Source organism: Culex pipiens, chromosome 3 (assembly GCF_016801865.2).
Source record: "Culex pipiens pallens isolate TS chromosome 3, TS_CPP_V2, whole genome shotgun sequence".
Taxonomy (NCBI): domain Eukaryota; kingdom Metazoa; phylum Arthropoda; class Insecta; order Diptera; family Culicidae; genus Culex; species Culex pipiens.
Window position 1 is genome coordinate 144,971,460 of NC_068939.1, and position 21,855 is coordinate 144,993,314.

The 21,855-nt window shown below is 36.5% G+C and overlaps 2 protein-coding genes across 4 annotated transcripts in view; one reads left to right on the top strand and one right to left on the bottom strand.

The window, feature by feature from the left end:
• LOC120417128 (secretory carrier-associated membrane protein 2) overlaps positions 1–21,855 on the top strand; it is a 32,901-nt gene that overhangs the window by 10,381 nt on the left and 665 nt on the right. The window contains exons 3-6 of one of the 3 annotated variants that reach the window (XM_052710316.1): positions 3,575–3,912; positions 3,978–4,233; positions 4,356–4,513; positions 14,943–15,141. In XM_052710316.1, the coding sequence (XP_052566276.1) occupies positions 3,575–3,912; positions 3,978–4,233; positions 4,356–4,513; positions 14,943–14,952 (762 nt within the window). In that variant the 3' untranslated portion in view covers positions 14,953–15,141. Of the gene's footprint in view, positions 1–3,574; positions 3,913–3,977; positions 4,234–4,355; positions 5,769–14,942; positions 15,142–21,855 lie in introns of those variants that run through there. The other 2 variants (XM_039579105.2, XM_039579107.2) reach the window with 2 other exon arrangements.
• Positions 15,433–17,267, bottom strand: LOC120417126 (bystin). The gene is made up of 3 exons (XM_039579103.2): positions 16,723–17,267; positions 15,855–16,655; positions 15,433–15,800 (listed from the first exon to the last, which is right to left on the bottom strand). The coding sequence occupies exons 1-3, from the start codon at positions 17,145–17,147 to the stop codon at positions 15,539–15,541; spliced, it is 1,488 nt and encodes a 495-aa protein (XP_039435037.1). The 5' UTR covers positions 17,148–17,267; the 3' UTR covers positions 15,433–15,538.

Sequence of the window (21,855 nt, forward strand, 5' to 3'; positions counted from 1 at the left end):
GTAGGCTGTTTCGTCGTTCAGGAATGACAGAAAAGTAAAGAAGTTTCACGACGGAATTGCAAAAATGCCTTTTTTGTTTTCCACGTGATGAAAAATTTTGTCAAAAGTTGGTGGAATTTCAAGAATCAGAAGAGCAACCGAATGAAAATTCCGAGATTATGTATCTTTGATGTGTAGTGCTAATAGTACTACACATCTAATCTAATATTATTTGGCAGGTACCATTCATAGTTATTGATAATTCGTCGCTAAAATTTCAAAAAGTGTCATAAACATGGGGTTTGCGTTTTTTTTTTTTCTTTAAAAAACGTCAAAGTTTTAATAAAAAAAAGTCTAATGAACTGAAAATTATTTCAAATTACATTTTCCTGCGTTTAAACTCATATTTAGCATGATTGAGATCGACCAACAATATTTTTTTGGTGAAATTCCGTTGTACAGTACTGCAAAAAGGTTTTTTTGACAAAAAAATATTTTGCGAATATTTTTGATACACCCAAAAAGCAAATACTGGAAATTTGGTTTATTGGACCAATAGAAAAAAAATACTCTAGATTTCACCTTCTTGAAATCTGGAGTCTTTTTTTTTAAATTAAATTTCCTATAAACAAAATTTTTACATTTTGCTTTTTGGGTGTTTTTGAACAGCCCTGACTCAATGCGGTTCAAAAACACCCAAAAAGCAAAAAATATAATTTTTGCAGGACCTTTTCAAAAATAAAAACGTTACTTAATCCACTCTTAGGTGGTTGTTGCCTTCCTCACATTTAGAGGGTAATGCTATTCAAAATAGATACACAAGGGCGGACCTTACAGTGTTCTATCAACTTGATTCATTATTCATACCATCAGATTGGGTAGTCAGATCTTCATAATTCAGGGCACTTATGTGCTTATAACTTTTGATAGGGTTGTCAGATCTGCAATCTACTGAACTCGTTGGAAAGGTCTTTTGATTACCTATCCATCGACAGGTCGCATGATAGATCCGGACAACGTTTTCATCGAAATATATGAGATCCGGCCTCTAAAAAGTGCATAAATAACACTTAAGTGCGCATAACTTTTGATAGGGTTGTCAGATCTTCAATCTTTTGAACTCGTTGGAAAGGTCTTTCGAATACCTTTCTTAAAATGTATAACATGACGAGGTTTCTTACAAAAACCACCCTTTTTACAATCTTCGGAATTTTGTTTGAATCGTTTTTTAGCATAACTTTTGAAGTACTTTATTAAACTTCATAATTTTCAAAAGCGACTTATGGGACCCCAAGACGGATCGAATGAGACCAATACGGTCCAAATCGGTTTAGCCAGTGCCGAGATAATCCAGTGCAAATTTTTTTTGGTCAACATCCCACCACACACACAGACATTTGCTCAGAATGTGATTCTGAGTCGATAAGTATACATGAAGGTCTAGGAAGACAAATTAAGAATTTCGTTTTTCGAGTGATTTTATAGCCTTTCCTCAGTAAGGTGAGGGAGGCAAAAAATGTAGAAATGTAGGTCTTGATTCCAAAATTTTAAAAATTGGTATGTTTTTCGAGAGGATCAGAACATTTCACAAAACTCTATATCTTGAAAACGGTGCACTTTATAAAAAAAAAACTTTGAAGTACTTTAATATTACATTTAAAACTGAAGTAAAAAAACTCGACTATTTTTTTTTATTTTTCCAAATAAAAAGACATTTTTTTAAAATAATAACTTGGGGGGCAAAATGTCAATGGCTCAAAAGTTGTTGTTTTTTTTGGCTCAAAAGTTGTGGTTTTATGTCTCCTAAAACATATAAAAAATAAAAGTGTTTAGAAATTGAATTTCTGTGAAAAACATGAATTAAAAAATCGGCAAATGTGTTTTCCCGTACCATTAAAATCCATTTCCGGTTTTGGTGAAGAATTGCTTCATATTACTGAAAATTTATTAAATCAACTGAAAAGCAAAAAGATTATTTACAATCACTCCAGAAAGTTTCATGAAGATATTTCATGATTAAAGTAAGTTACAGACGATTAAGGCTGAAAATTTTGCCATGCTCAAAGTGAACTGTCAAACTTTGCGAGCGTTATTTTTGATTTACGGGTGCCACGATATCTCGGAGATGGGATAGACCAAATTGGCTGAAATTTTGGGTGAAGACTCGCAAGACATATCCCGTGTGCATCTCGATTTTGAAATTTTGCATTTTTTTTAAATATAAAAATCAAAAACTTTAGTTTTTTCGGTAAATCGGTAATTTCCGAAGAAAAAACTTTCGTTTTTAATTATGAAAAACATAAAAATATTTTTAACTTTTTCTAAAATAAACTTTTTGAAAATCGGCCTTCGTCATGCACACAGGACCGGTTTAACGAGTCTTCACCAAAATTTTGAGCCGATTTGGTAAAGGCAGTGTTAAGATATCGTGGCACCCGTTTTTTTAAAATGCTAACTTCATATAGCTGTATCTTGGCAATGATACAACCAAATGTTTTCAAATTTATTTTGTTATATTAAAAAAAAATATATTATTATTTCCTGAAAACAGATTTAAAAAAAAGTTTGAGTTTGTGCTCAACCCAACTTCTGACATTTTTGCCGATTTACATGTATGTAGCCCCTTAACTGTTCCATATAAGTTTCCATACAATTTTGCGGGCTGGTCAAACAAAATGGGCATGTAAATGTTCAAAAATCTGTATCTTGAGAAGAGATGTTCTGATTGATTTGATGACTTGGGCAAAGTTGTAGTTGGTTTTGACTAAGACTTATCTGAAAAAGTAGATACCTACTCGGATAAAAATCATGATTTTTTTTATTTGACTTTTATTATTTAACAAAAATAAATCAAGTACCATTAAAATTTATACATCTGGTACCAGATTTTGTACCACCCCTAAAACCTAAAAAATTGAAAATTAGAAAAAATACGTATTTTTTGAATTCTTCTTTTGAAGGTAAAAAGCCAAATAAAAAGAGGGAGATTTTTTTTCCGTGTACCTTTTTTCTGATAATCCTAATCCATTGCCGAAGACACCAAGTCGATCAGGAAATCTTTTCTCATTTCTCAAATGTTGAGTAGAGAAGTAGAATATTTTCTATCCATATTCGTCGATGTGCCTTTCAAGCTTATATATTACCAGAAGGGCCTTTTCGCCGGAAGACTGATCTTCTCAATGTACCGGCTAGTACAACTGTCTTATTTTTATGTACCATTTAAAGTGTGTTGCCACCGAAATTCAATACTGCTTTAGGGTAGACTATTTTGATTTTTTTCTGCGATAGTGTGCCTTGCGAGTGGCATTGTTAAGAAAAAGACTTAGTAGATAAATTGTGCTTTCCTTTTTATTTAGCAGTCATGCTGTTTTTTTTTCGTAATGATGTAACTTTGAATCTGTTGCTTGCTAAAGTTTTGATTTCCGCAATAAATATTGTGGTTTTTTGTGCTTTATTTTTCTATAATTTTTTGTTCAAACGTGTAATCAATTTTGTAGAAATACTTCTGATTTACAAATTTGTGTTTTAGTGTTGTTTCCTGTTCTAAGATTGTGATTTCTATTGGATTCATACTAATTCCTTCCCCTTCCTCTAGCGGCGCCAAGACGAGCTGGAGAAGAAAGCGCAGGAGCTGGAACGTCGCGAGGCGGAGCTGATGAACAGTGCCAACGCTAGCCGGCCGAACAACTGGCCCCCGCTGCCCTCGTTCTGTCCGGTGCAGCCCTGTTTCTACCACGACATCAACATCGACATCCCGACCGAGTTCCAGAAGATTGTGCAGAACCTGTACTACCTGTGGATGTTCTACGCGCTCGTCATGGTCGTCAACATCCTCGGCGGCCTGGTGATACTGTTCCACTCCGGGGACTTTCGCACCTTTGGGCTGGGCATGTTTTACGCGATCCTGTTCACGCCGGCCTCGTTCCTGTGCTGGTGAGATTCTGTGGTGTGCTTGATTTCTCTATGATCGACTCTGACAAAACTTCTCTTACTCGCAGGTACCGCCCGGCGTACAAGGCGTTCAAGAACGACTCGAGCTTCAACTTTATGATGTTCTTCTTCATTTTCTTCTTTCAAACGCTGGTGACGATCGTGCAGACGATCGGCTTTCCCGGCTCGGGCACGTGTGGCATTATTATGGCCATTACGCAGTTTGGCGGTGGTGGAATCGGCATCCTGGTGGGCATCTTTGTGCTCGCGATTGCGTTCGGGTACGGGGCGTGCGCCGCCGGGAACATTTTTATGCTGAGCAAGGTAAGGGGCGAAAAATAGCTAACAAACAGTCAAGAATTGAAAAAAAGCAGATACGTTTTTAGGCAAATGTTTGCTCGTAAATTTAAGCAGCATTTTTTTGGTTTGTTTTCCCCTTCGTACAGATCCACGCCATCTACCGCAGCGGCACCGAGACGAACCGCATCACGATGGACAAGGCCCGCCAGGAGTTCCAGTCGGGCTTCTTCGGCAACCAGATCGTGCGGGACGCGGCGGCCGGCGCCGCACGGGCCACCGTCCAGTCGCAGTTCAACCAGAACAGGTACTGAAATTCGATCCCAAAAACAAAAAAAGAAGGCAAAGTCGTCAAACTACAAATTCAACCAAGCAAACTATTCTCCCTTTTACCCTTTGCGAGAAAATTGCACCCTATTTTTTTGTTTCGTTGTTGTTTCCTCTTCCACTATCGAGTTTTTTTTTCTCAAAGTTTATCCGTTTATTTATACCGTATTTACACGATCACTCTAGACTCTTACTATCGTTGTTTAGTCAGTGCAACCTCTATTTTTCGTTTTCTAACCTTGTTATAAAACACACTTGAAACAACTTCATTCGTTATTCTATTATTCTTCACAAATTTACCTTAGTTTTTTTGAGATTCGTTAGATTCTACTTTTTACTTTTGAGTCGCCGAAGAATTGTGTTTAGTTTAGTGAAAAGAAGTATCATTCAATCATTGAAAATGCGCTGTTTAGTGAGTAAAAAAAAACATTCAAACAACAAATTAATTTCAGACCTACCACATTGTAACGATTAAGCTATAGGGCAAGAGTAACTAAAAGGGCAAATCATTGAAAATGTTTGCAAACACTTAACCACAACAACTAATTTCCACGTGGAAATAATCCGACGACTGGGACGAGGACGAGGACAATGACTAAAGTTAGACGTTAACGATACAAATTATGTTACGAAAACAAACAACAAAAGATAACAGAAAGAGACGAATTGTTAATCATTGCTAATTATATAAATGTGTGTATATCAAGCGAAGCAAAGAGAGAAGAAGAGAAGATTTTCGATCGTCCTTTTTTTTCTTAGTTGTTAGTCAAGAAACGAAGGGAGAGAAATTTATATTAAATTTACACACACACGCAAAGCAAACAAAATTAGAAGAAAGTAGTTGTGTAGCATCGCTTTCCAAACTGTCCAAAACTATTCTAAAAAAAACAAATTGTCACATCCGCACCCCGTCAATACAAATCCGGCGTGAGCTACTTAACTTGCACACATCCTTTCTTGTCCTCTTTTTTTCTATGATTATTTTTTTCACTTTTTCTTTCAACCCTCGTTTAAAATGCTTTGCTCTACTCTTATTTGGTCAGTAGGTTAAAAAACACAAAGAATAAAAAAAAACGTGATTTTCTGTTTAAAAACTAAACTTTCGTCTAACGATTTGACTGGTGAAGATGAATTCCATTCGTTTAATAATTAGTTGGTTTCGGCCACTTTAACATGAATAAATATATATGATAAATTTAACGGATATAATTTTGCTCGGTTATAAAAGTGAAACACACACACACATACACAGACAAACACACACATTAAACACAATGATGGATGTAACTGATTACAATAATAAAAACAAACGCTATTTAATATGAGTAATAATATTTTTTTGAGTTTTATTTGTCACATTATCACAATCATTTCGGTTCTCGTTTTCCCTTAAGTTCGTTCGTCTTGTTTTGTTGGTTGTTAGTGCAGTTAAATTAGGCTAGTACGGAGCTCGAAAGGAACGCAAAACTGCTTTGACGATTAGTCCGTGTTCCAGGGAACAACTTTGCCGAAGAGGTGCGAAAAGATCCGTCAAGTATTAAAAATATTTTCTTGGTAGTTTTTCCGTGCAATGCATCCGCGGTAATTACCGGTATGGTTGCCTCCACAGTTGGCGCACTTTACGCGCGGCTTGGTTTGCTCTGCGTTGTCCCACAAGTCGTGGCAGTGGGCACGCACTTCACGCATCGGGGCCGGAGGTTGAAGTTCGGTGAGCCGTGGCCGAATTTCTGGCAACGGCGGCATTGTGCTACGTCCGTCGGGTTCTTGGAGTAAGCATTTTTTTATTTTGCTTATTCTCAAGCTTCAGGAAACTTTTTCACAAAACTCGAAGTTTAAAACCAGTCTCCCAAGCTACGTCTCAACACCTCGTGGTTTGTTAAAAAGAAACTTTTTGTCTTGGAATTTGCAAAATAGAAGCTGCTGTCAAAATGCTTTTGCACCCTTTTCATATGTTGCTCCAGAAATTATTTCGCTTCAATTTCTCCGCAACCAGGTCGAAGTTTTTTTGGCTAAACCTGCACTGACGGTTTACCGATTTTGAAACAATATACTTCAATATTTAAAAAAATCCAATTTTAGAAATAAAGAATTCAAAACATCTAAAATTTTATAATAAAAATAATGAAAAAATATTGTTTCAAAATTAATGGATTTAAAAATATCGTAACGCAAAAAACCATTGAGAAAACCAAAAATTCTAAAATTAAAAGTTAAAAAAATAGAAGTTCAACGCTTTTTAAATTTTTCAGTTTGTAGGTTTCTGATTTTTTAAATATTGAATTTGTTGTTTTACTTACTTCAAAAATATAAATGCGCAAAAATTCAAAAAAAAAATTGGAAAAAAAATCAAAAACGACAATCAGAATTCTAAAGAATCTAAAATACAGACAATTAGAAATAATAAAAAAAAAACAAATAAGTATTTAAGAATGTGGAAATTCAACACAAAACAATATTCAAAAATTTAAAATTAAAATGGAAAAAATCAAAAGCAACTTGAAAATTAAAGAATACAGAGATTTTTTTTAAGAAATTTTAACACACTGGTATTAAAAAAATAATATTCAGAAATTAAGATTTCGGTAATTCAAAAATAACAAAAATATGTTATTTGAAAATTCATAGAAATTCTACATTTTTAAAACTCATAAGATTTTAGATTTCTGATCTGTTAATTTCAGAGGCGACTCGTCCACCTGTTCAACCTGTTCATTGAACAGGTAGCCGATTTCAAGCGGATAATTTTTTTATTTAAGTACCGCGGTGCTTTTTCAACCATCAACATACAATTACAATTTTTGTTTGAATATACGTTGACAAAATCGACGCCCTATGTTCAGCAGCGCTGCATGCACCAAAAAAACATTGGCCCGCCACCCTTTACTCTTTACCTCACTTTACAACCCACCAATACTAAAGCGAGCCAGCCTGGCGGGCCACGCGCAAATGCTCGTCGCGTTCACACCGACCCACTGAACGTCGGGGAAAAAAACTCCATACGGAAAAAATTCAACACATGTAAAGAGCTTCCTATTCATACGCAGCGGCATTATCGATGTGTTGGTAAATCTGGTTCAATTTGAGAGCGTGAACTGACAGCATTTTTGGGAGAGAGCGAAATGCCACCCCCAGGCCCCTGCCGACTCAGCTGACTCAGCTCAGCAGGGAGTTGCATGCAAAAGATAAACAAGCCAGCGCGGTGACAGCACGTTGAGAGCGTGAATAAATGAGAGAGCGCGAGAGCACGACAGATATTGCTCTATATTTGGCGCACTTTTAGGCATCAGGCTGTTTTGCGCAGATTGGCGCTGGCTCGTTTTAAATCTGGAATGTTCAACTGCGCGCGTTGCACGCCTTCGTTCTTCTTGGTTACTAGTAGATTCCTGCCCTACTGGAAAGTGATGTAATGTTAAGTTTAGATAGTGTGATTGATAGATTGAATTGAAACAATTGAAACAAAAAAGTTGGATGCTTTTTCCAACATCCCTGTCATCTGGGGAGAATCGGGACACATGTGAAGAATTATGGCTGTAGATTAAACCATGATTTTGATCGTTCTTTTTTATGGTTTTATTATTTAAAGTGGATGCAGTCCTGAAAAATGTGAAAATTCGTTTCTAATTTGATGCTATTAAATGCTTCAAAAACGACTGTGTTTATCCAGACTGTAGTCCCGGTTCACTCTAGTTGAATATATATTGTAGCATGAATTTGCTCTGAAATCATTTTTTTTTTCACTGATGCTAAAAACAAATATTTTCATTATCTCGGATTCAGATCAATATTATTTTATTTTTCACGTCAAAAGCCCTTCTTTTTATTCGGAAATTGAATTCCGAAAACATGAGGACATTACAAGCAGTTGAAATTCTCTTTGGCAGGATAGTGAGTAAATTCAATTCTCTAATAAATTGACATAGGACCAAAAGCGATACGACCTGGTTCTAGAAAGTAAAAAGTAAAATGAGATTAACAAATCATTTCTGAATGCAAATTTAATTTCTGGAGCAACACGAGAAAAGGGCGGATAAGCATTTTGACATCTAAAACTATTTTGATAATTCCGAGCCAACAGGTAACTTTTTCACCAAACTCGATGTGTTAAACAACAGCTGGCCTTCTCAGCTACCATCTAACGTAGCGAGTTTTGTTAAATAGTTACCTGTTGTTTCGGAATTTGCAAAATAGTTCTAGCTGTCAAAATGCTTATGCGCCCTTTTCAAATGTTGCTCCAGATTTTTAAATATCTTTGCCCTCAAGTAACCAAGTTAACTCAAAATAAGTTGGGCTTAAAAAAGCCCAACAAACACATTTCTTTTTTGAAGGATGTGGTATTTTTTCTGAACATCCTGATGAATATTTTAAAATTCAGTACAATATTCAATAAATTCCCTTGAATTTCGATAAGGAAGGCGACACAATTGCCTTATTCTTCCACATTCCCCACGCTAATGATTATTTCTTAGAAATACATTTTAACGAGAAAAAAAGTCTGAATCATATTTTTTTATTTGCATAAACAGAAAATTATAATAATATAAAAATATTAAAACGTGAAAATAAAAGCCATAGGAAAAAATAAACTTTAAAAACATTTATCAACATTGAACAGGTGCTTTATTCGGGCACGAGTCGCCTCTGGTTAATTTTTGAATTTATATTGCTTATTGCGAGATAAAATCACGTTTATCGATCGTTGTGAAGGAGCTATTCGACTATGGCAAACAAACAAACCAACTTGCACTTTTTTGTGTTTGACAGTTTGCCAAACTCGCAAACAAAGCCAAATGTGTGCAGGCTGACGTTTCTGCAAACGAAAATGCAGGCTCACAAACAGAGCAGGCAAACTGCCGTACGGTCGAAAAGTTTGTTTGTTGTAGTCTAATAGCTCCTTGAGTGACAGGATATTTACAGCCGGCGAACTACCGCGGCGTAAAAATCAGCAAGTTAACCCTCTACTGCCCATATTTTTTTTCGATTTTTTTTTATTTTTCCCGTGTTCAGCAGGTCCTATTGAGCAACTTTTGTTCTACGCAAAACTTCTCTTGTTTTATGTTTTTCTTGTTTCAGTGCGTCCTATCATTACATTTTGCCTATCTATTTTTTATGTTTTAACAGTCACCTTTTCAATTTTCTGTTGTTTTTCACATTTTCAGCTATAAAATGACACCATTACTATTTGAATTGTAGAAAAATGCGTAGAGGCATAGTCTGGGACACTTCTTTTTACTTAAAATATAGGAAATGTAAAAAAACACAGCTAAAGCGTTCCCCTAAATACATGACATTAAAAAAAAAACATTGGCATAGTCACATAAAACAAGTAAAACTTCCAACCTATAAATTTTCTAAAATTTTGAGAGTTCTCATTCCAATGCTTTTTAAAAATCAAAAATTGGTTGAAATTGGTTTTTGGCGATTTTTAAACTGGAAGCCCGTCTAAAGGCGGGGTTGGATTGTAGAGGGTTAAAGTAAAATTATACGTTGATTTGGCTGTAAACTTGGTTTGCTTTGAATAGTTCCCAAAAAAGTCAGCTGAAAGCTCACGGTAACCCTTGACAACAGCCAAAAAAATGTTTTGCGGCTGTCATGCGACCATATCAACGCGTATCATAAATTCAAAAACTTGATAATTTTAAAATGGAAAATAATAAATACACTCAAACCCCGATGGTTTGACACCAACTGTTGTCAAACGAACTTTTTAGTTTGACACCCCTTTTACACGGAGTTCACACACACTACCAAACGATTGTTGTGATAGTGTGCGTGAGCCCTGTGTAAAAAGTGACAGTTAATACCTTTTTAGTTTGACTTTGCACTAAACTAAAAAAGTGTCAAACGAAAAAGTGAACAACCGGGTTGAGCGTATTCAAAAATTGACTATCTGAAAATTTCTGAAAAGTCTGAATGAAAAAAATAATAATACATAGAATTAGAAATTCAAGACACAAATGTTTAATAATTTAAAAAATCAACACAATATTCAATATTATATACTCAAAAAATCAAAAACTTAACTATTTTAAAATGAAAAAAATAAAATAAATAAAAATTAAAAAATCGACTATCTGAAAATTTCTGAAAAGTCTGAATGAAAAAAACATAATATAGAGAATTTAAAATTTCTAAACACAAATCTAGATTAAATTTTCAAAGCAACCTATCCGTCATGGGTTTCCTATGCAGATAGAACTTTTTGAAAATTTAATCGGGAAATATTTAATAAATTGAAAAAAATCAATATTCAAAAATCAATCTAACACAATACTCAAAAATTAAAATTTTCGAAATAAAAAAAATCAAGATTCAAAATTCGTCAATTTAAAAATTTTAAAATACAGAGAAGTAGAAATTCAAAATACAAATAATAAAAAAAAATCGAGAATTCTGAATTTTACGAATTTGAAAATTCAAAAAAAAATGATGTTCCAAAATTTTGATATTGAATAAATTCAAAATTCATACATTTAAAATCTTAAATTTTAAATTAAAAGAAAAACATTATTTTTTTTTCTATTTTTTGACGAACTCAGTAGGGTAGCTGGGGGTAAAACGGCCACTCTAAGGGAGAAGTCTCATAAAATTTTTACAACAGATTATTTTTGATCTCAAATTACGTACATATTGTTCTATCAATACTGCCGCTCTACGCATAATTGTCCCATGCTCAAAAAAGTGCAACTGAGAAAAACGCTATTGAAAATTTTCGACCGATTTCTGTGTTTCTACACAGAAAAAAAATCATGGTAATATTACATCTGGGAAGGGGTACATCTTTTATGTCAGAAAAAAGGTGTAATTTTACCTCTAGAAATGTGTAATTTTACCACTTTTCTGTTGTAATGTCACTTTTTCAGTCTAAATTGAGGTAAAATTACATCATAAAAGAGGTAATATTCAAGCTTCCAAAATTTAAGCTTCCAAATTTACATTATTTTTTTCTGTGTACGCATTATTGTCCCGTGGGTTCCTATCCGTCCTATATGTCCCTAATCGCCCCAGTTAGTAGTTTATCACTCTTATTTATGATCCTCTTGCTATACAATAGGTAAACAAGGCATAATGCTTCGTTAAACTAATGATTCTATGAGAGAAAATGCTCGGTGGTACAATTATGCCTAGAAGCGTAACAATGGGACAAACAGACTTGGTGTTGTTTTTGATGAGTTTCCGAACAAAGTACTAGATTTTATGTGTTTTTCTAAAAGTATACGACAAACTAAACTTAAAAATATCAAAAAGTCAAAATCGTCGAAAAATTACATGGGACAATTATGCGTAGACCGGCAGCAGTAGTCCATTATAGAAATGACAAAAATTAGTTGGTCTTAAAACCAATTTTCAATACTTTTCAGCAATTAATAAAAAATAGTTGAAATCGTATATATTAGGGTGGGTACGCATTTTGGAGAGTTCTCAGATCAAGTTCTGGTGTGGTTCCCCTTGTAGGGCATACCCATATGGACTCTCACACCAAATTTCAGCTCATTTGGTTGAAAATTGGCTTGTCTCAAGCGGGTTCAAGTTTACATGGAAATTACTATGAGAAATTTTGAATTTTCATTCATTCGCTCCTACCTTCCTTGGGAAAACATGTAGAAACTTCTAGGATGGCCAGAAATGAGCGGAATCGTCTGGAGAACAACTTTTTGAACTATACAATTATCATTTATGGTGATCCTGATACTATTTAGATGTATTCTGAACCTCCAAATAAAAAAATAAAAAAAAAACTGTTATGATGCAAATTTTACAACCACGTGGTAGCTGTTTGACATGTGGCGTCGCGGTGTTCATCAAACATTCATAGCATGCTAAGGAAAATTTGATGCTTTTCTGGGGGGAAACCGATGGTTCCGAAAACCCCGGATGTATTGCCGTTGAGCTCGATGGGGCATGACCGAATCGACCTGGTCTCTTAGGGAAAGTTGTTCTCCAGACGATTCCGCTCATTTCTGGCCATCCTAGAAGTTTCTACATGTTTTCCCAAGGAAGGTAGGAGCGAATGAACGAAAATTCAAAATTTCCCATAGTAATTTCCATGTAAACTTGAACCCGCTTGAGACAAGCCAGTTTTCAACCAAATGAGCTGAAATTTGGTGTGAGAGTCCATATGGGTATGCCCTACAAGGGGAACCAGAACTTGATCTGAGAGCTTTTCAAAATCCGTACCCACCCTAGTATTATATCTAATACGCAGGGTAAGACGGCCACCCATGTGGGGTAAGACGGTCAGTGCTAAAAAATAACCTAATAACTTTGCTAAATTCACCGAAATACCTACATGGTTGGCTGAACAGACTTCTCTGAACATCATAACTATTTTGGTTGAAAAAATCAAGTTTAAAATGTAAAGAAAAATGATATTAAAATAGTAGTTTATGCAACAAGTCGCAAAAAGAGGATTTTTTCAGCACGAGTCGTACATTTATCCAACGAGGTTCACCGAGTTGGATAAATACGACGAGTGCTGAAAAAATCTAGTTTTGCAACGAGTTCCATACAACATTTTTTGCAATTTCGAAAAACACCCATTGAGTGAAATTTTAAGTCGAATTATCATGTATTTTGTCAATAAATCGTTTAAATCAAAAAAATGTTGAAAAGTGTTACTTTTCGAAACAAGTGCTGAAAAGTTCAACTTTTCAGCACTCATTTCAGTGCTGAAAAGTAGAACTTTTCAGCATTTATTTTGAAAAGTGTTGCTATTCGATTCGGTTATTTTTGGTACAGAAAAGTAGGCTATTTCGTCGTTCAAGAATGACAGGAAAAGTAAGTAGTTTCACGACGGAATTGCAAAAAAAAAACATATTTTGGCTCAGTGAATTTCATATCATTGCGACCACATTTTATGAAAAACTGTTAATTTTTACTACAACACTACAACACTACAAACAAACACAATTTGATGCAAAATAATTAGTTTGTGTATTTCGATTAAAATAAGTAAATCAAAACTATGTAAACAATTTTAAAGTAGCAATTTTTATGAAAAGTTTGACAGGATTTCATACTGTTCAATGAGTTTTGCTTTATCCCAGGGAAGAATGTTGTGTTAAACATTTTGATTAAAAATTGATAGTTTTATTGAAAATGCTTTTCCTTATCTACAAATATGTCTTAACAGTCAAAAAACCGTCAAAAATATAACCTATATCAAATAAAATTTACAAATTACGGGTGGCCGTCTAACCCCCGGAGGAGATGGCCGTCTTGCCCCCCAATAAATTATTTTTTAAAACATTTTTTTGCAAATAGCTCATTGCATTTTTTAAACTTTTCCAAGGGACATAATCTAGGGAAAACTTCAATTTAACATGAAAAAATATTTGAAGACAGGAAAACATATTGTTATCTAACACAAATGCCTAAGTTGTAATTCATGAATATTACATCTAGTTTCAAGTTCAAAAATTATTTGTTTATTTTGAGCTATTTTTATACTATTTCAAACAATATGTTTGGCAAAGGTGGCTCCATATGCATTATTTAGCATGAGGAAGAGTATTGCTAAACATTTTAGTAATATTCATTAGTATATTTATTAAAACAGTGAGGTGGCCGTCCTACCCCGCCTGGCCGTCTTACCCCCAGCTCCCCTATGCTGTTTTAAACGACGGAAAGAAACAGAAAAAAAGAATGATTTTAGGAGTTACGTAAGAATTGCAAAAACAGTCTTTTTTCTATTTTTTCCGGTTGATAGATCTGAGGTACAAAAATTTATTTGAATAGAGGTAAACTAGAGTGTTTTTTAATGTTCTTAAAGCATTGGGACTCTCAGTATTTATAGGAACTATCCAGATTTTTAAGTGAAGAAAATTACGCAGTGGTACCAACATTACAAAAAAGTTTCCCAAGGGATGACTGTCACACTTTTTTTAAATGTTGGTACCACTGCGTGATTTTGACATTTCGGGCGTGCACCATTCGTTACGCCATTTTTGCTTAAAAATCTGGATTAAATTTTTGTCTTTTTGTTAGATATAAACATTTGTGGAAAAATTGAAAAACTTGTATTATGTTTTGATTTTTAATAATTTTTGGGGCGCCAGATTCTCAGAAAAAAAATTGTTATCACTTTTGGGATGTACAATCGTGAAAATATAATGAGAACGAGAATTAAGTTACTCAAAAACCAGTTATTTCACTAAAATTTCGGCACATTTTGTTTGCATGTTTTTCAAAAGAATTCCAAGAATTTAAACACATTCTTTATTAGATAGTTTTTTCTCTCTCATTTGCTTGCCTTATTTTTAGTTTTTCTTCATCTTGCTACCCCCCGAACCTATAAAATTCTAAAATGTTCAACTTGAACCAAACCAAACGATGCCGCCCTCACTTTCACAAATAAAGCAAAAAAAAAAAAAAAAACAAGTCATATCCCTTTGTCTGCTCACTACTTCTAGCGCGTATTGATAAGTCCGAAAATGCACTCACTCTACCAACTACTACGACTTATTCGTCCGGCCCGGTGCGCGCGCGTCCGCGAGTCCCGGTAGGTAATTCTATTCCCGTGAAAAATTGAACAAAAATAATACTTGGATATGAGAAAATATGATATTTTGTATGTGTTAAAGATATGGTGAACATTTTTAAAAAGAAAGACGTAAATATTATTCAGATTCAGATCAAATTATTTGCAGGATAAAAACAAGTTTGAAGATTGTCTGTTAGATGAATTTCACAGAACAAACATTACAGGAAAATGAGCCGCAAGTTAATTTTGCTCACACTATTTAAAATGAAAACAATTTAGAATAACCGACAGTTGTTAGAGATGTAAACAGCAAACGCTTGTTTTTCCAACTTGCAACTACAGTGCTTGTGTCGCAGTTATTCCAGTTTCTTTCAACTCTATTAGTGTTAGGGAAAGTTGTGGAACTAAATCAATTCAAGTGTAGTTTTTTGTATCCACAGTAACTCAGATGTATTTGCCTAAATACAGTATGTAGCAATAAAGACATAATTGTACAGAAAACCAAACTTGTTTTCCTCTTTCACCCTACAACTCTTCCTCATCACTATCATCATCATCATCCTCTTCGTCGTCATCATCATCTTCCATTTCCTCATCCTCGCCCTTCGCCGCCACCTTACCGGAAGAAGGCCCACTCGCGGCGTCCTCCATCGGCGCATAGTCGGTGTCCTCCTTGTACTCCATGTCGGCCTCGTGTACCAGGCTGTCGCCGCCCTCGACGTCACGGCACCGGGCCGCCACCAGCTCGCGCCGAATCTCCGGCGTAATTTTGGCGTGGGACTTTTTCCTGAGAAAAAATTGGTTAGTAATTTTGAAATTGGATTACGCAAATGAAACTCACTTGAGAAGCTGCAGCAGCGCGTCCCGCTGCTCCGACGAGATGTCGTTCTTGTAGCGCTGGGCAAACGTGAGCAGTGCGTTGTGCCACAGCGTGGGCAGCTCGCGCTTGTCCTGCTCGAAGCGCAGGAAGTGAAAGACGGCCGCGTCCACAACCCGGTAGGGCAGCGCGTACCGCTTGTCCAGGATGATCCGGATGAAGATCGAGTTGGCGCCCGAGTATTCCATTTCGCAAATCTTGAGCAAGCAGGCCGAGGTGTGCAGCACCGGGATGGTCGTCGAGCTGATGATGCTGCCGAAGATGATGGCCTCGCGGAGCGTGCAATCGCCGGACTCGAGCAGCGGCAGGATGATGCCCTTCATGAAGGCGGCCGGCTTGAAGAGGGCCTTCTTGAGCGCACGGTACAGGTAGAAGTTGAGCTTGTGGTACTCGGCCAGGTCGTCCCGGACGCGCGGCAGCAGGGCCAGATTGTAGAACCGTTGGGCCATGTACTGGGTGAGACCGGAGGAGAATATCCGCGTCGCTTGGAACATGGCGGCGGCACTCCAGTTTTGTGGTTCCGTGATGAACAGAATCTGCTCCCAGTTGCGCAGCTTGGGGATGATTTTGAACGCTTTTGGGACGCGGCCACTTCGGTAGCGCTTCAACACGTCCCGAACGCCTTCGTACATTTCCCGGACCCGGTCGTCAACCTCTTCCATCTTGAGCGAACCGTTGTCGGAAAACTGGGTCTGAATTTCCGTCTGCTTCTCGGTGATTTTATCCATGATGATATCGGCCAGCGTGCGTGTCTTGACGCCGTTCCTAAAAAGTAAAAAAAAATACTTGAGTTACCCCAATCGTCCACAAAGTCACCCCACAAAACCCCTACTTGTTCTGAAACATCTCTAGCGCGCGCTCGTCCTCCTCGTTGATCTTGATGTCGTCGAAAAAGTCCTGCCCGTCGACATCACCCTCCTCGCGAAACTCCTCATCCGACTCGTCCGAGGAATCTCCCCCCGCACGACCCAGCCGGTGCTTCTGCCGCTTGCTCGTTCCCTCACTCAGCGCCACCGACTCGGACAGCGACGGCCCGAACGAATCGCCGCCCAGCAGGTTCAGCTCCGCTTGCTGCTTCCGGGCCTGCTTCAGGATGCGCTGGCTCGTTTTGGCGTCGACAAACTCTTCCTCCTCGGCGCGCAGCCGGAATTTGCTCGACTTTTGCTTCTTCGAGACCCGGCCTTCGGTGATTTGGTCGCCCAGGGACTGCTTCGGGGCACTTAGGCCCTTTATCCGGTGTGCCTTGGATTTGCCCATGGTGGACTTTTTTTTCACGAGATTAGCACGATTTTCTGCACAAAAATTCACCAAAACTGCGACCGAGCGATGGAACGCACGACGAAAAACGAACGTAAACAAAACCGCGTGTTGATTCGTTTGACGTTTTGGAAACTTGACGATCGGGGAGATCATGGGCGTGCGCACATTCGTTGAGTTTGGTTAATGAGGGGGGCTGCACGGTAGGGTGCTTTAAAATTAAAATATTTTTTTATTTATATACACTCAAAGTAAAAAGTATCCTTTTTTCAAGTTCACCCGTCGTCACCCTTTAAAAGGGTATCGAAAATGTTCTGAATTTGACATACCCTTTTAAAAGGGTGACGCCGGGTGAACTTTAAAAAAGGATAGAAAGTATCCTTTTTGAGCTGGGTGATGAAAAGAGAGAATGCGTAACGTGTTTTTCGAATGATCCCACTTTGTTTACATCTACAAAGTAGCAGGTTGTTCTAGCACAAGCATGACTTTTTTCTTACTATAGTACACTCTCGCCTCAGTTCTTCGTCACCCGTAAAAAAGAAAAACCTCTTCTTACCGATCAAAACTTGAAAACACACACAATTTTCCAGCAAAAATGTCAAAAACTAGACAAAATAAAACACATACTATTGATTATAAAACAGCTCATTTACCAGTACTGCCCATAATTGAAAATTCGGCTATTATGCCAAATCAAGTATTCCGAGAAAAACGCGTTTTAGTGTTTGTCACAAAATCTCCATCAAGGCAATTTCCCATAAGAGTGGCATATTAGCCGTTTGGTTTTTCGCATCGGCAGCCAAGTCTAAACACTATTTCAGTGAAATTCAAGTTCCAGAAGATGCGTTGGAACATCCTCTACCACCTGGTGCTAATATCTCGATTTCGCCAAAAGTGGATATTAGCCGTTTTTTCAATGGTGGGCAGAGTAAGAAAAAAGTCATGCTTGTGCTTGAACAGCCTCCTACATTTTAGATGTAAACAAAGTGGGATCATTCGAAAAACACGTAACGCATTCTCTCTATTCATCACCCAGCTATTACCATATTTTAAGCATTTTGTGATAATTTTTACTTTACTAATTTGAAAAATAAGCTTAATTTTTAATTATATCAAGCATAACAATGTAAATGGGCCAATATCAAAGTGTATACAAAGAGTTCATCCTGCTCCTTCCTTATTTAAACATCAGCTGACGTGAGCCGGATAGACTCTTTGTTTACACTTCGACACTGGCCCATTTACATTGTTTTGCTTGATGTAATTAAAAATTTACAGAGCGATAACTAAATATTTGACATTTTTAAAATGTAAGACTTGATTCCAAAATTTAAATAAATCTTTTTTTTGAAAAGGGAGCGTACGTATATTATGTAACGCAAAAATTAGGATTTTTAACCCCCTCCCCCTCTTAATAAAATTTCCATATGGAGCTTAACACGGCCTTCGACGCCCCCTCCCTCCAACTGCGTTAAGTAAAGCTCCCAAAGATCACAAGATTTCATAGACGTTTCATTTTTAACATTAAAAATGTAAAACCACTAGTTTCTGAGATATTGGTACTAAAAATAAAAGCACTGACGAACTGACGTGCCACCCCATACATATTTCTGAGGAAATTCTGACCGCAAATTCTCCAGCGAACACCAACTCCATCTACCTTCAGGTTCGCTGAACTAATTCTCTCTTCCACACATGTTTTCGATATTGCTGCTATGCTTCAATTTGTAATCTGCGTCGTTTCAAAAAAGTATGCGCTCAGAACGATTTTAGAGCGCGCTGTTCGTTTCGGCGAAAGCGTGTGTCAATTTATGCTGAATTCAACAATACATTGCATGTAAACATTGGCGCAAAGCGAGAGAAGAGGGCTAGTGAAGAGAGAAAAATCGGTTGACAGATTGTTCGCTAGAAGCAAAAACGCCAAACAAGAAGAAGACAGTTGCGGTCAAAAGTGGTTTGCGCGTGGCACGTCAGTTCGTCAGTGATAAAAGGTTGTTTTGACGTGACTTAAAACATTTCGACGCCAACATTTCAAAAAGCATCATGTACAAACCATGCGTTTTGAGAAAAACGCATTTGAATGTTGAGCATCCATTTTCAATTCCCATTTTAATATAAAAGCAAAATAAGATGTTCTAATAATAACAAACGATGAAAAACGTTGCTTTTATTGATACTTCAATTCAATAAATCATTATTTCCGTAATTTTATTTGAGTAAAACAAACATAACTCCTTTTGAAATCACCAACGTCGATATCACCCTGCTGTCATTGAGGGGGGCGCTTTGTTATGATTCGTTTTTCTTCGCCGAATGTACATTGCGCTTTGTTCATGAAGCTTTTTTTTCGTCACGAGGTTCATGTAGTCTTTTGTTTGACAGGTTGACAGGGCTATATGAACAGGGACTGCTGATGGCAAAGATTTTGTTTATGTTACTTTATTTAAAATCATGATCAAACAGACTTTACTGAAGTAACTTTTGCTCATTTTTGGTGGAGAGGTAGCTTATTAGGAGTACTTTCAGAATATGCAATAACCCAGAAAGTGTCAAAATGTACATGATGCCTTTTGAAATGTTACCGTCGATTTTTTTTGTTTCTCTTTCTTTGGTTCGCTGAACTCAGGCAACCAGAGTTCCAATCTTTAATGTCTTTAATGTAAGCTTTCTTTGAAGATTACCATGGCACTTTGAAAAGATTAACTCCATGTTGCACGCACACACTCTCACTTTTAATTTCTCGATTGGGTCCTAAAATGAAGCTTAGATTGCTGATTTTAATTTTTACAGCGATAAAGTTTATTTTTCTGAGTACTTTGACCCTTTGTACGACCACAAAGAGTTTAAAATGGATTTTCAAATCAATTTTGAAAAATTAACCTCGCGGTCCTTCTTGACAGAAAAGTTTCTACTTGACAGCTCGTTTCAAGGGGACCTTAAAATGAAAAAAAGTGATCAGAAATGGTTTTTGATCGTGTTTTTTACCGTTGTACATAAAAATTGACATATGGCTTTAGTACCCAATTGTATTGGAAATTTCCTCAACTCTTCTGAAAAAATATTTTCGGCAATAGACAATCATGGACACTATTTAAACAAAACGAAAAACTTAATTTGTTCAGTTTAAATTCAAGTGTAATTGGGTCCTAAAATGAAGTTTAAATTTGTGATATTATTGCTCATAAAGATAAAGCTTATTTTTCTGAGTACAATAACCCACAAAAGATTTAAAATGGATTTTTAATTGAATTTAAAAAAACTTACTTCATGGTCCTTCTTGACAGAAAAGGTCCTACTTGACAGCTCATTCCAACGGGGCCATAGTTGATCCATAAAAAAAATGTTGTCTCGTCAATTTATTTTTTTGTATTAAAATGAAAAAAAAGTGCTCAGAAATCACTTCATTTGCAACTACCGAACACTATACTTAACATGTGATTTTTAGTACAATAACCTAGCGAACTCATCCGACGGCGTGCCTTCCGATCAACAATGATTAAGGAAGGACTTTTTTGAACAGCTGTTTCCAATCTAACAAACCGATAAAAAATCACTGTAACACACAAACAATCGCGAAGAAAATTAACGTCCCTACTGCCAGCGCCACTATTCAATTTTAATGCAGGCACAATTCTGGTTTTTTACACTGCGAAAAAACACAACCATCCACTGAAACATTATTCAGAACTGGTGTTGCAATATTTTTTGCAAACAAGTCACTGCACGAAACACACTGAGACACTTTCCGGCGGGACGAAAAATCTCGTATACAGTTCTTAAAAGTATAATAAAGCTTATTGAGTTTCATTGGTTCCAGCGCTTCAAATCATTATTTTGTAAAAAAAATACACTCCTGGAGAGAACCAAAGTTTTTCTTATATCTGTAAGAAAAAATTGTTACAAATTTGTTAATTTCAGGGTTCATTGTTTTCGTCAAAAACAAGCAAAAAAAGTATAAAATTTGTAGACGATCAATACATCATTCGATAAATCATAAAAATGTAATCAAACTAAGGTAAAAGAGAATCATTACGTTCAATAAACGATTTTCTATGATTGTTTGGAGAATGGCCGAACTATAAACCGACGTCGTATAAACTGTTCCGAAAATGAGGGATGTCTGTAAAAAATATAGTTGAAAAATTACCAATTTGAAACAAAATAAATAATTCTGATCATAGCCTCAAGGGTCAAATTGAAACAATCCAGAGCTGTCGTGGGCAGTTTGAAATAACCGCGGGCTGGACGTTGGGCACCCCTGCCGCAAAACATTTACCGTAATCTGGGGTGAATCGGGACTACAGTCTGAATAGGGACAGCAGTTTTTAGAGCACTGAAAGCTTATAAATTTGGAAATGGATCTACACATTTTGTTGGCCTGAGTCTTTTCTAACCGAAACCAACCAGAAAAATTAAAATATTGTGCTCCAACATGGTTAAAACTGCTGTCCCAATTCGCCCCATGTGTCCCGATTGACCCCAGTTTACGGTACTTTTATGCTCACGATTGCTCCTCAGCACCACGCATTATTAGAGCTGTTAAGAAGAGATCTCAGGCCTGAATGAACAGTTTTATCGAAAAGATGCACAACCAGAGTTATCTAGCTGTAAAAATAAGTCTGGCAGTGTGGGGCAGTTTCAAGAAACCGTCAAATGCATTTAAAAAAGCTGTAGTAAGTTTTAAATTGGCGTGGTGAGTTTTTAAACA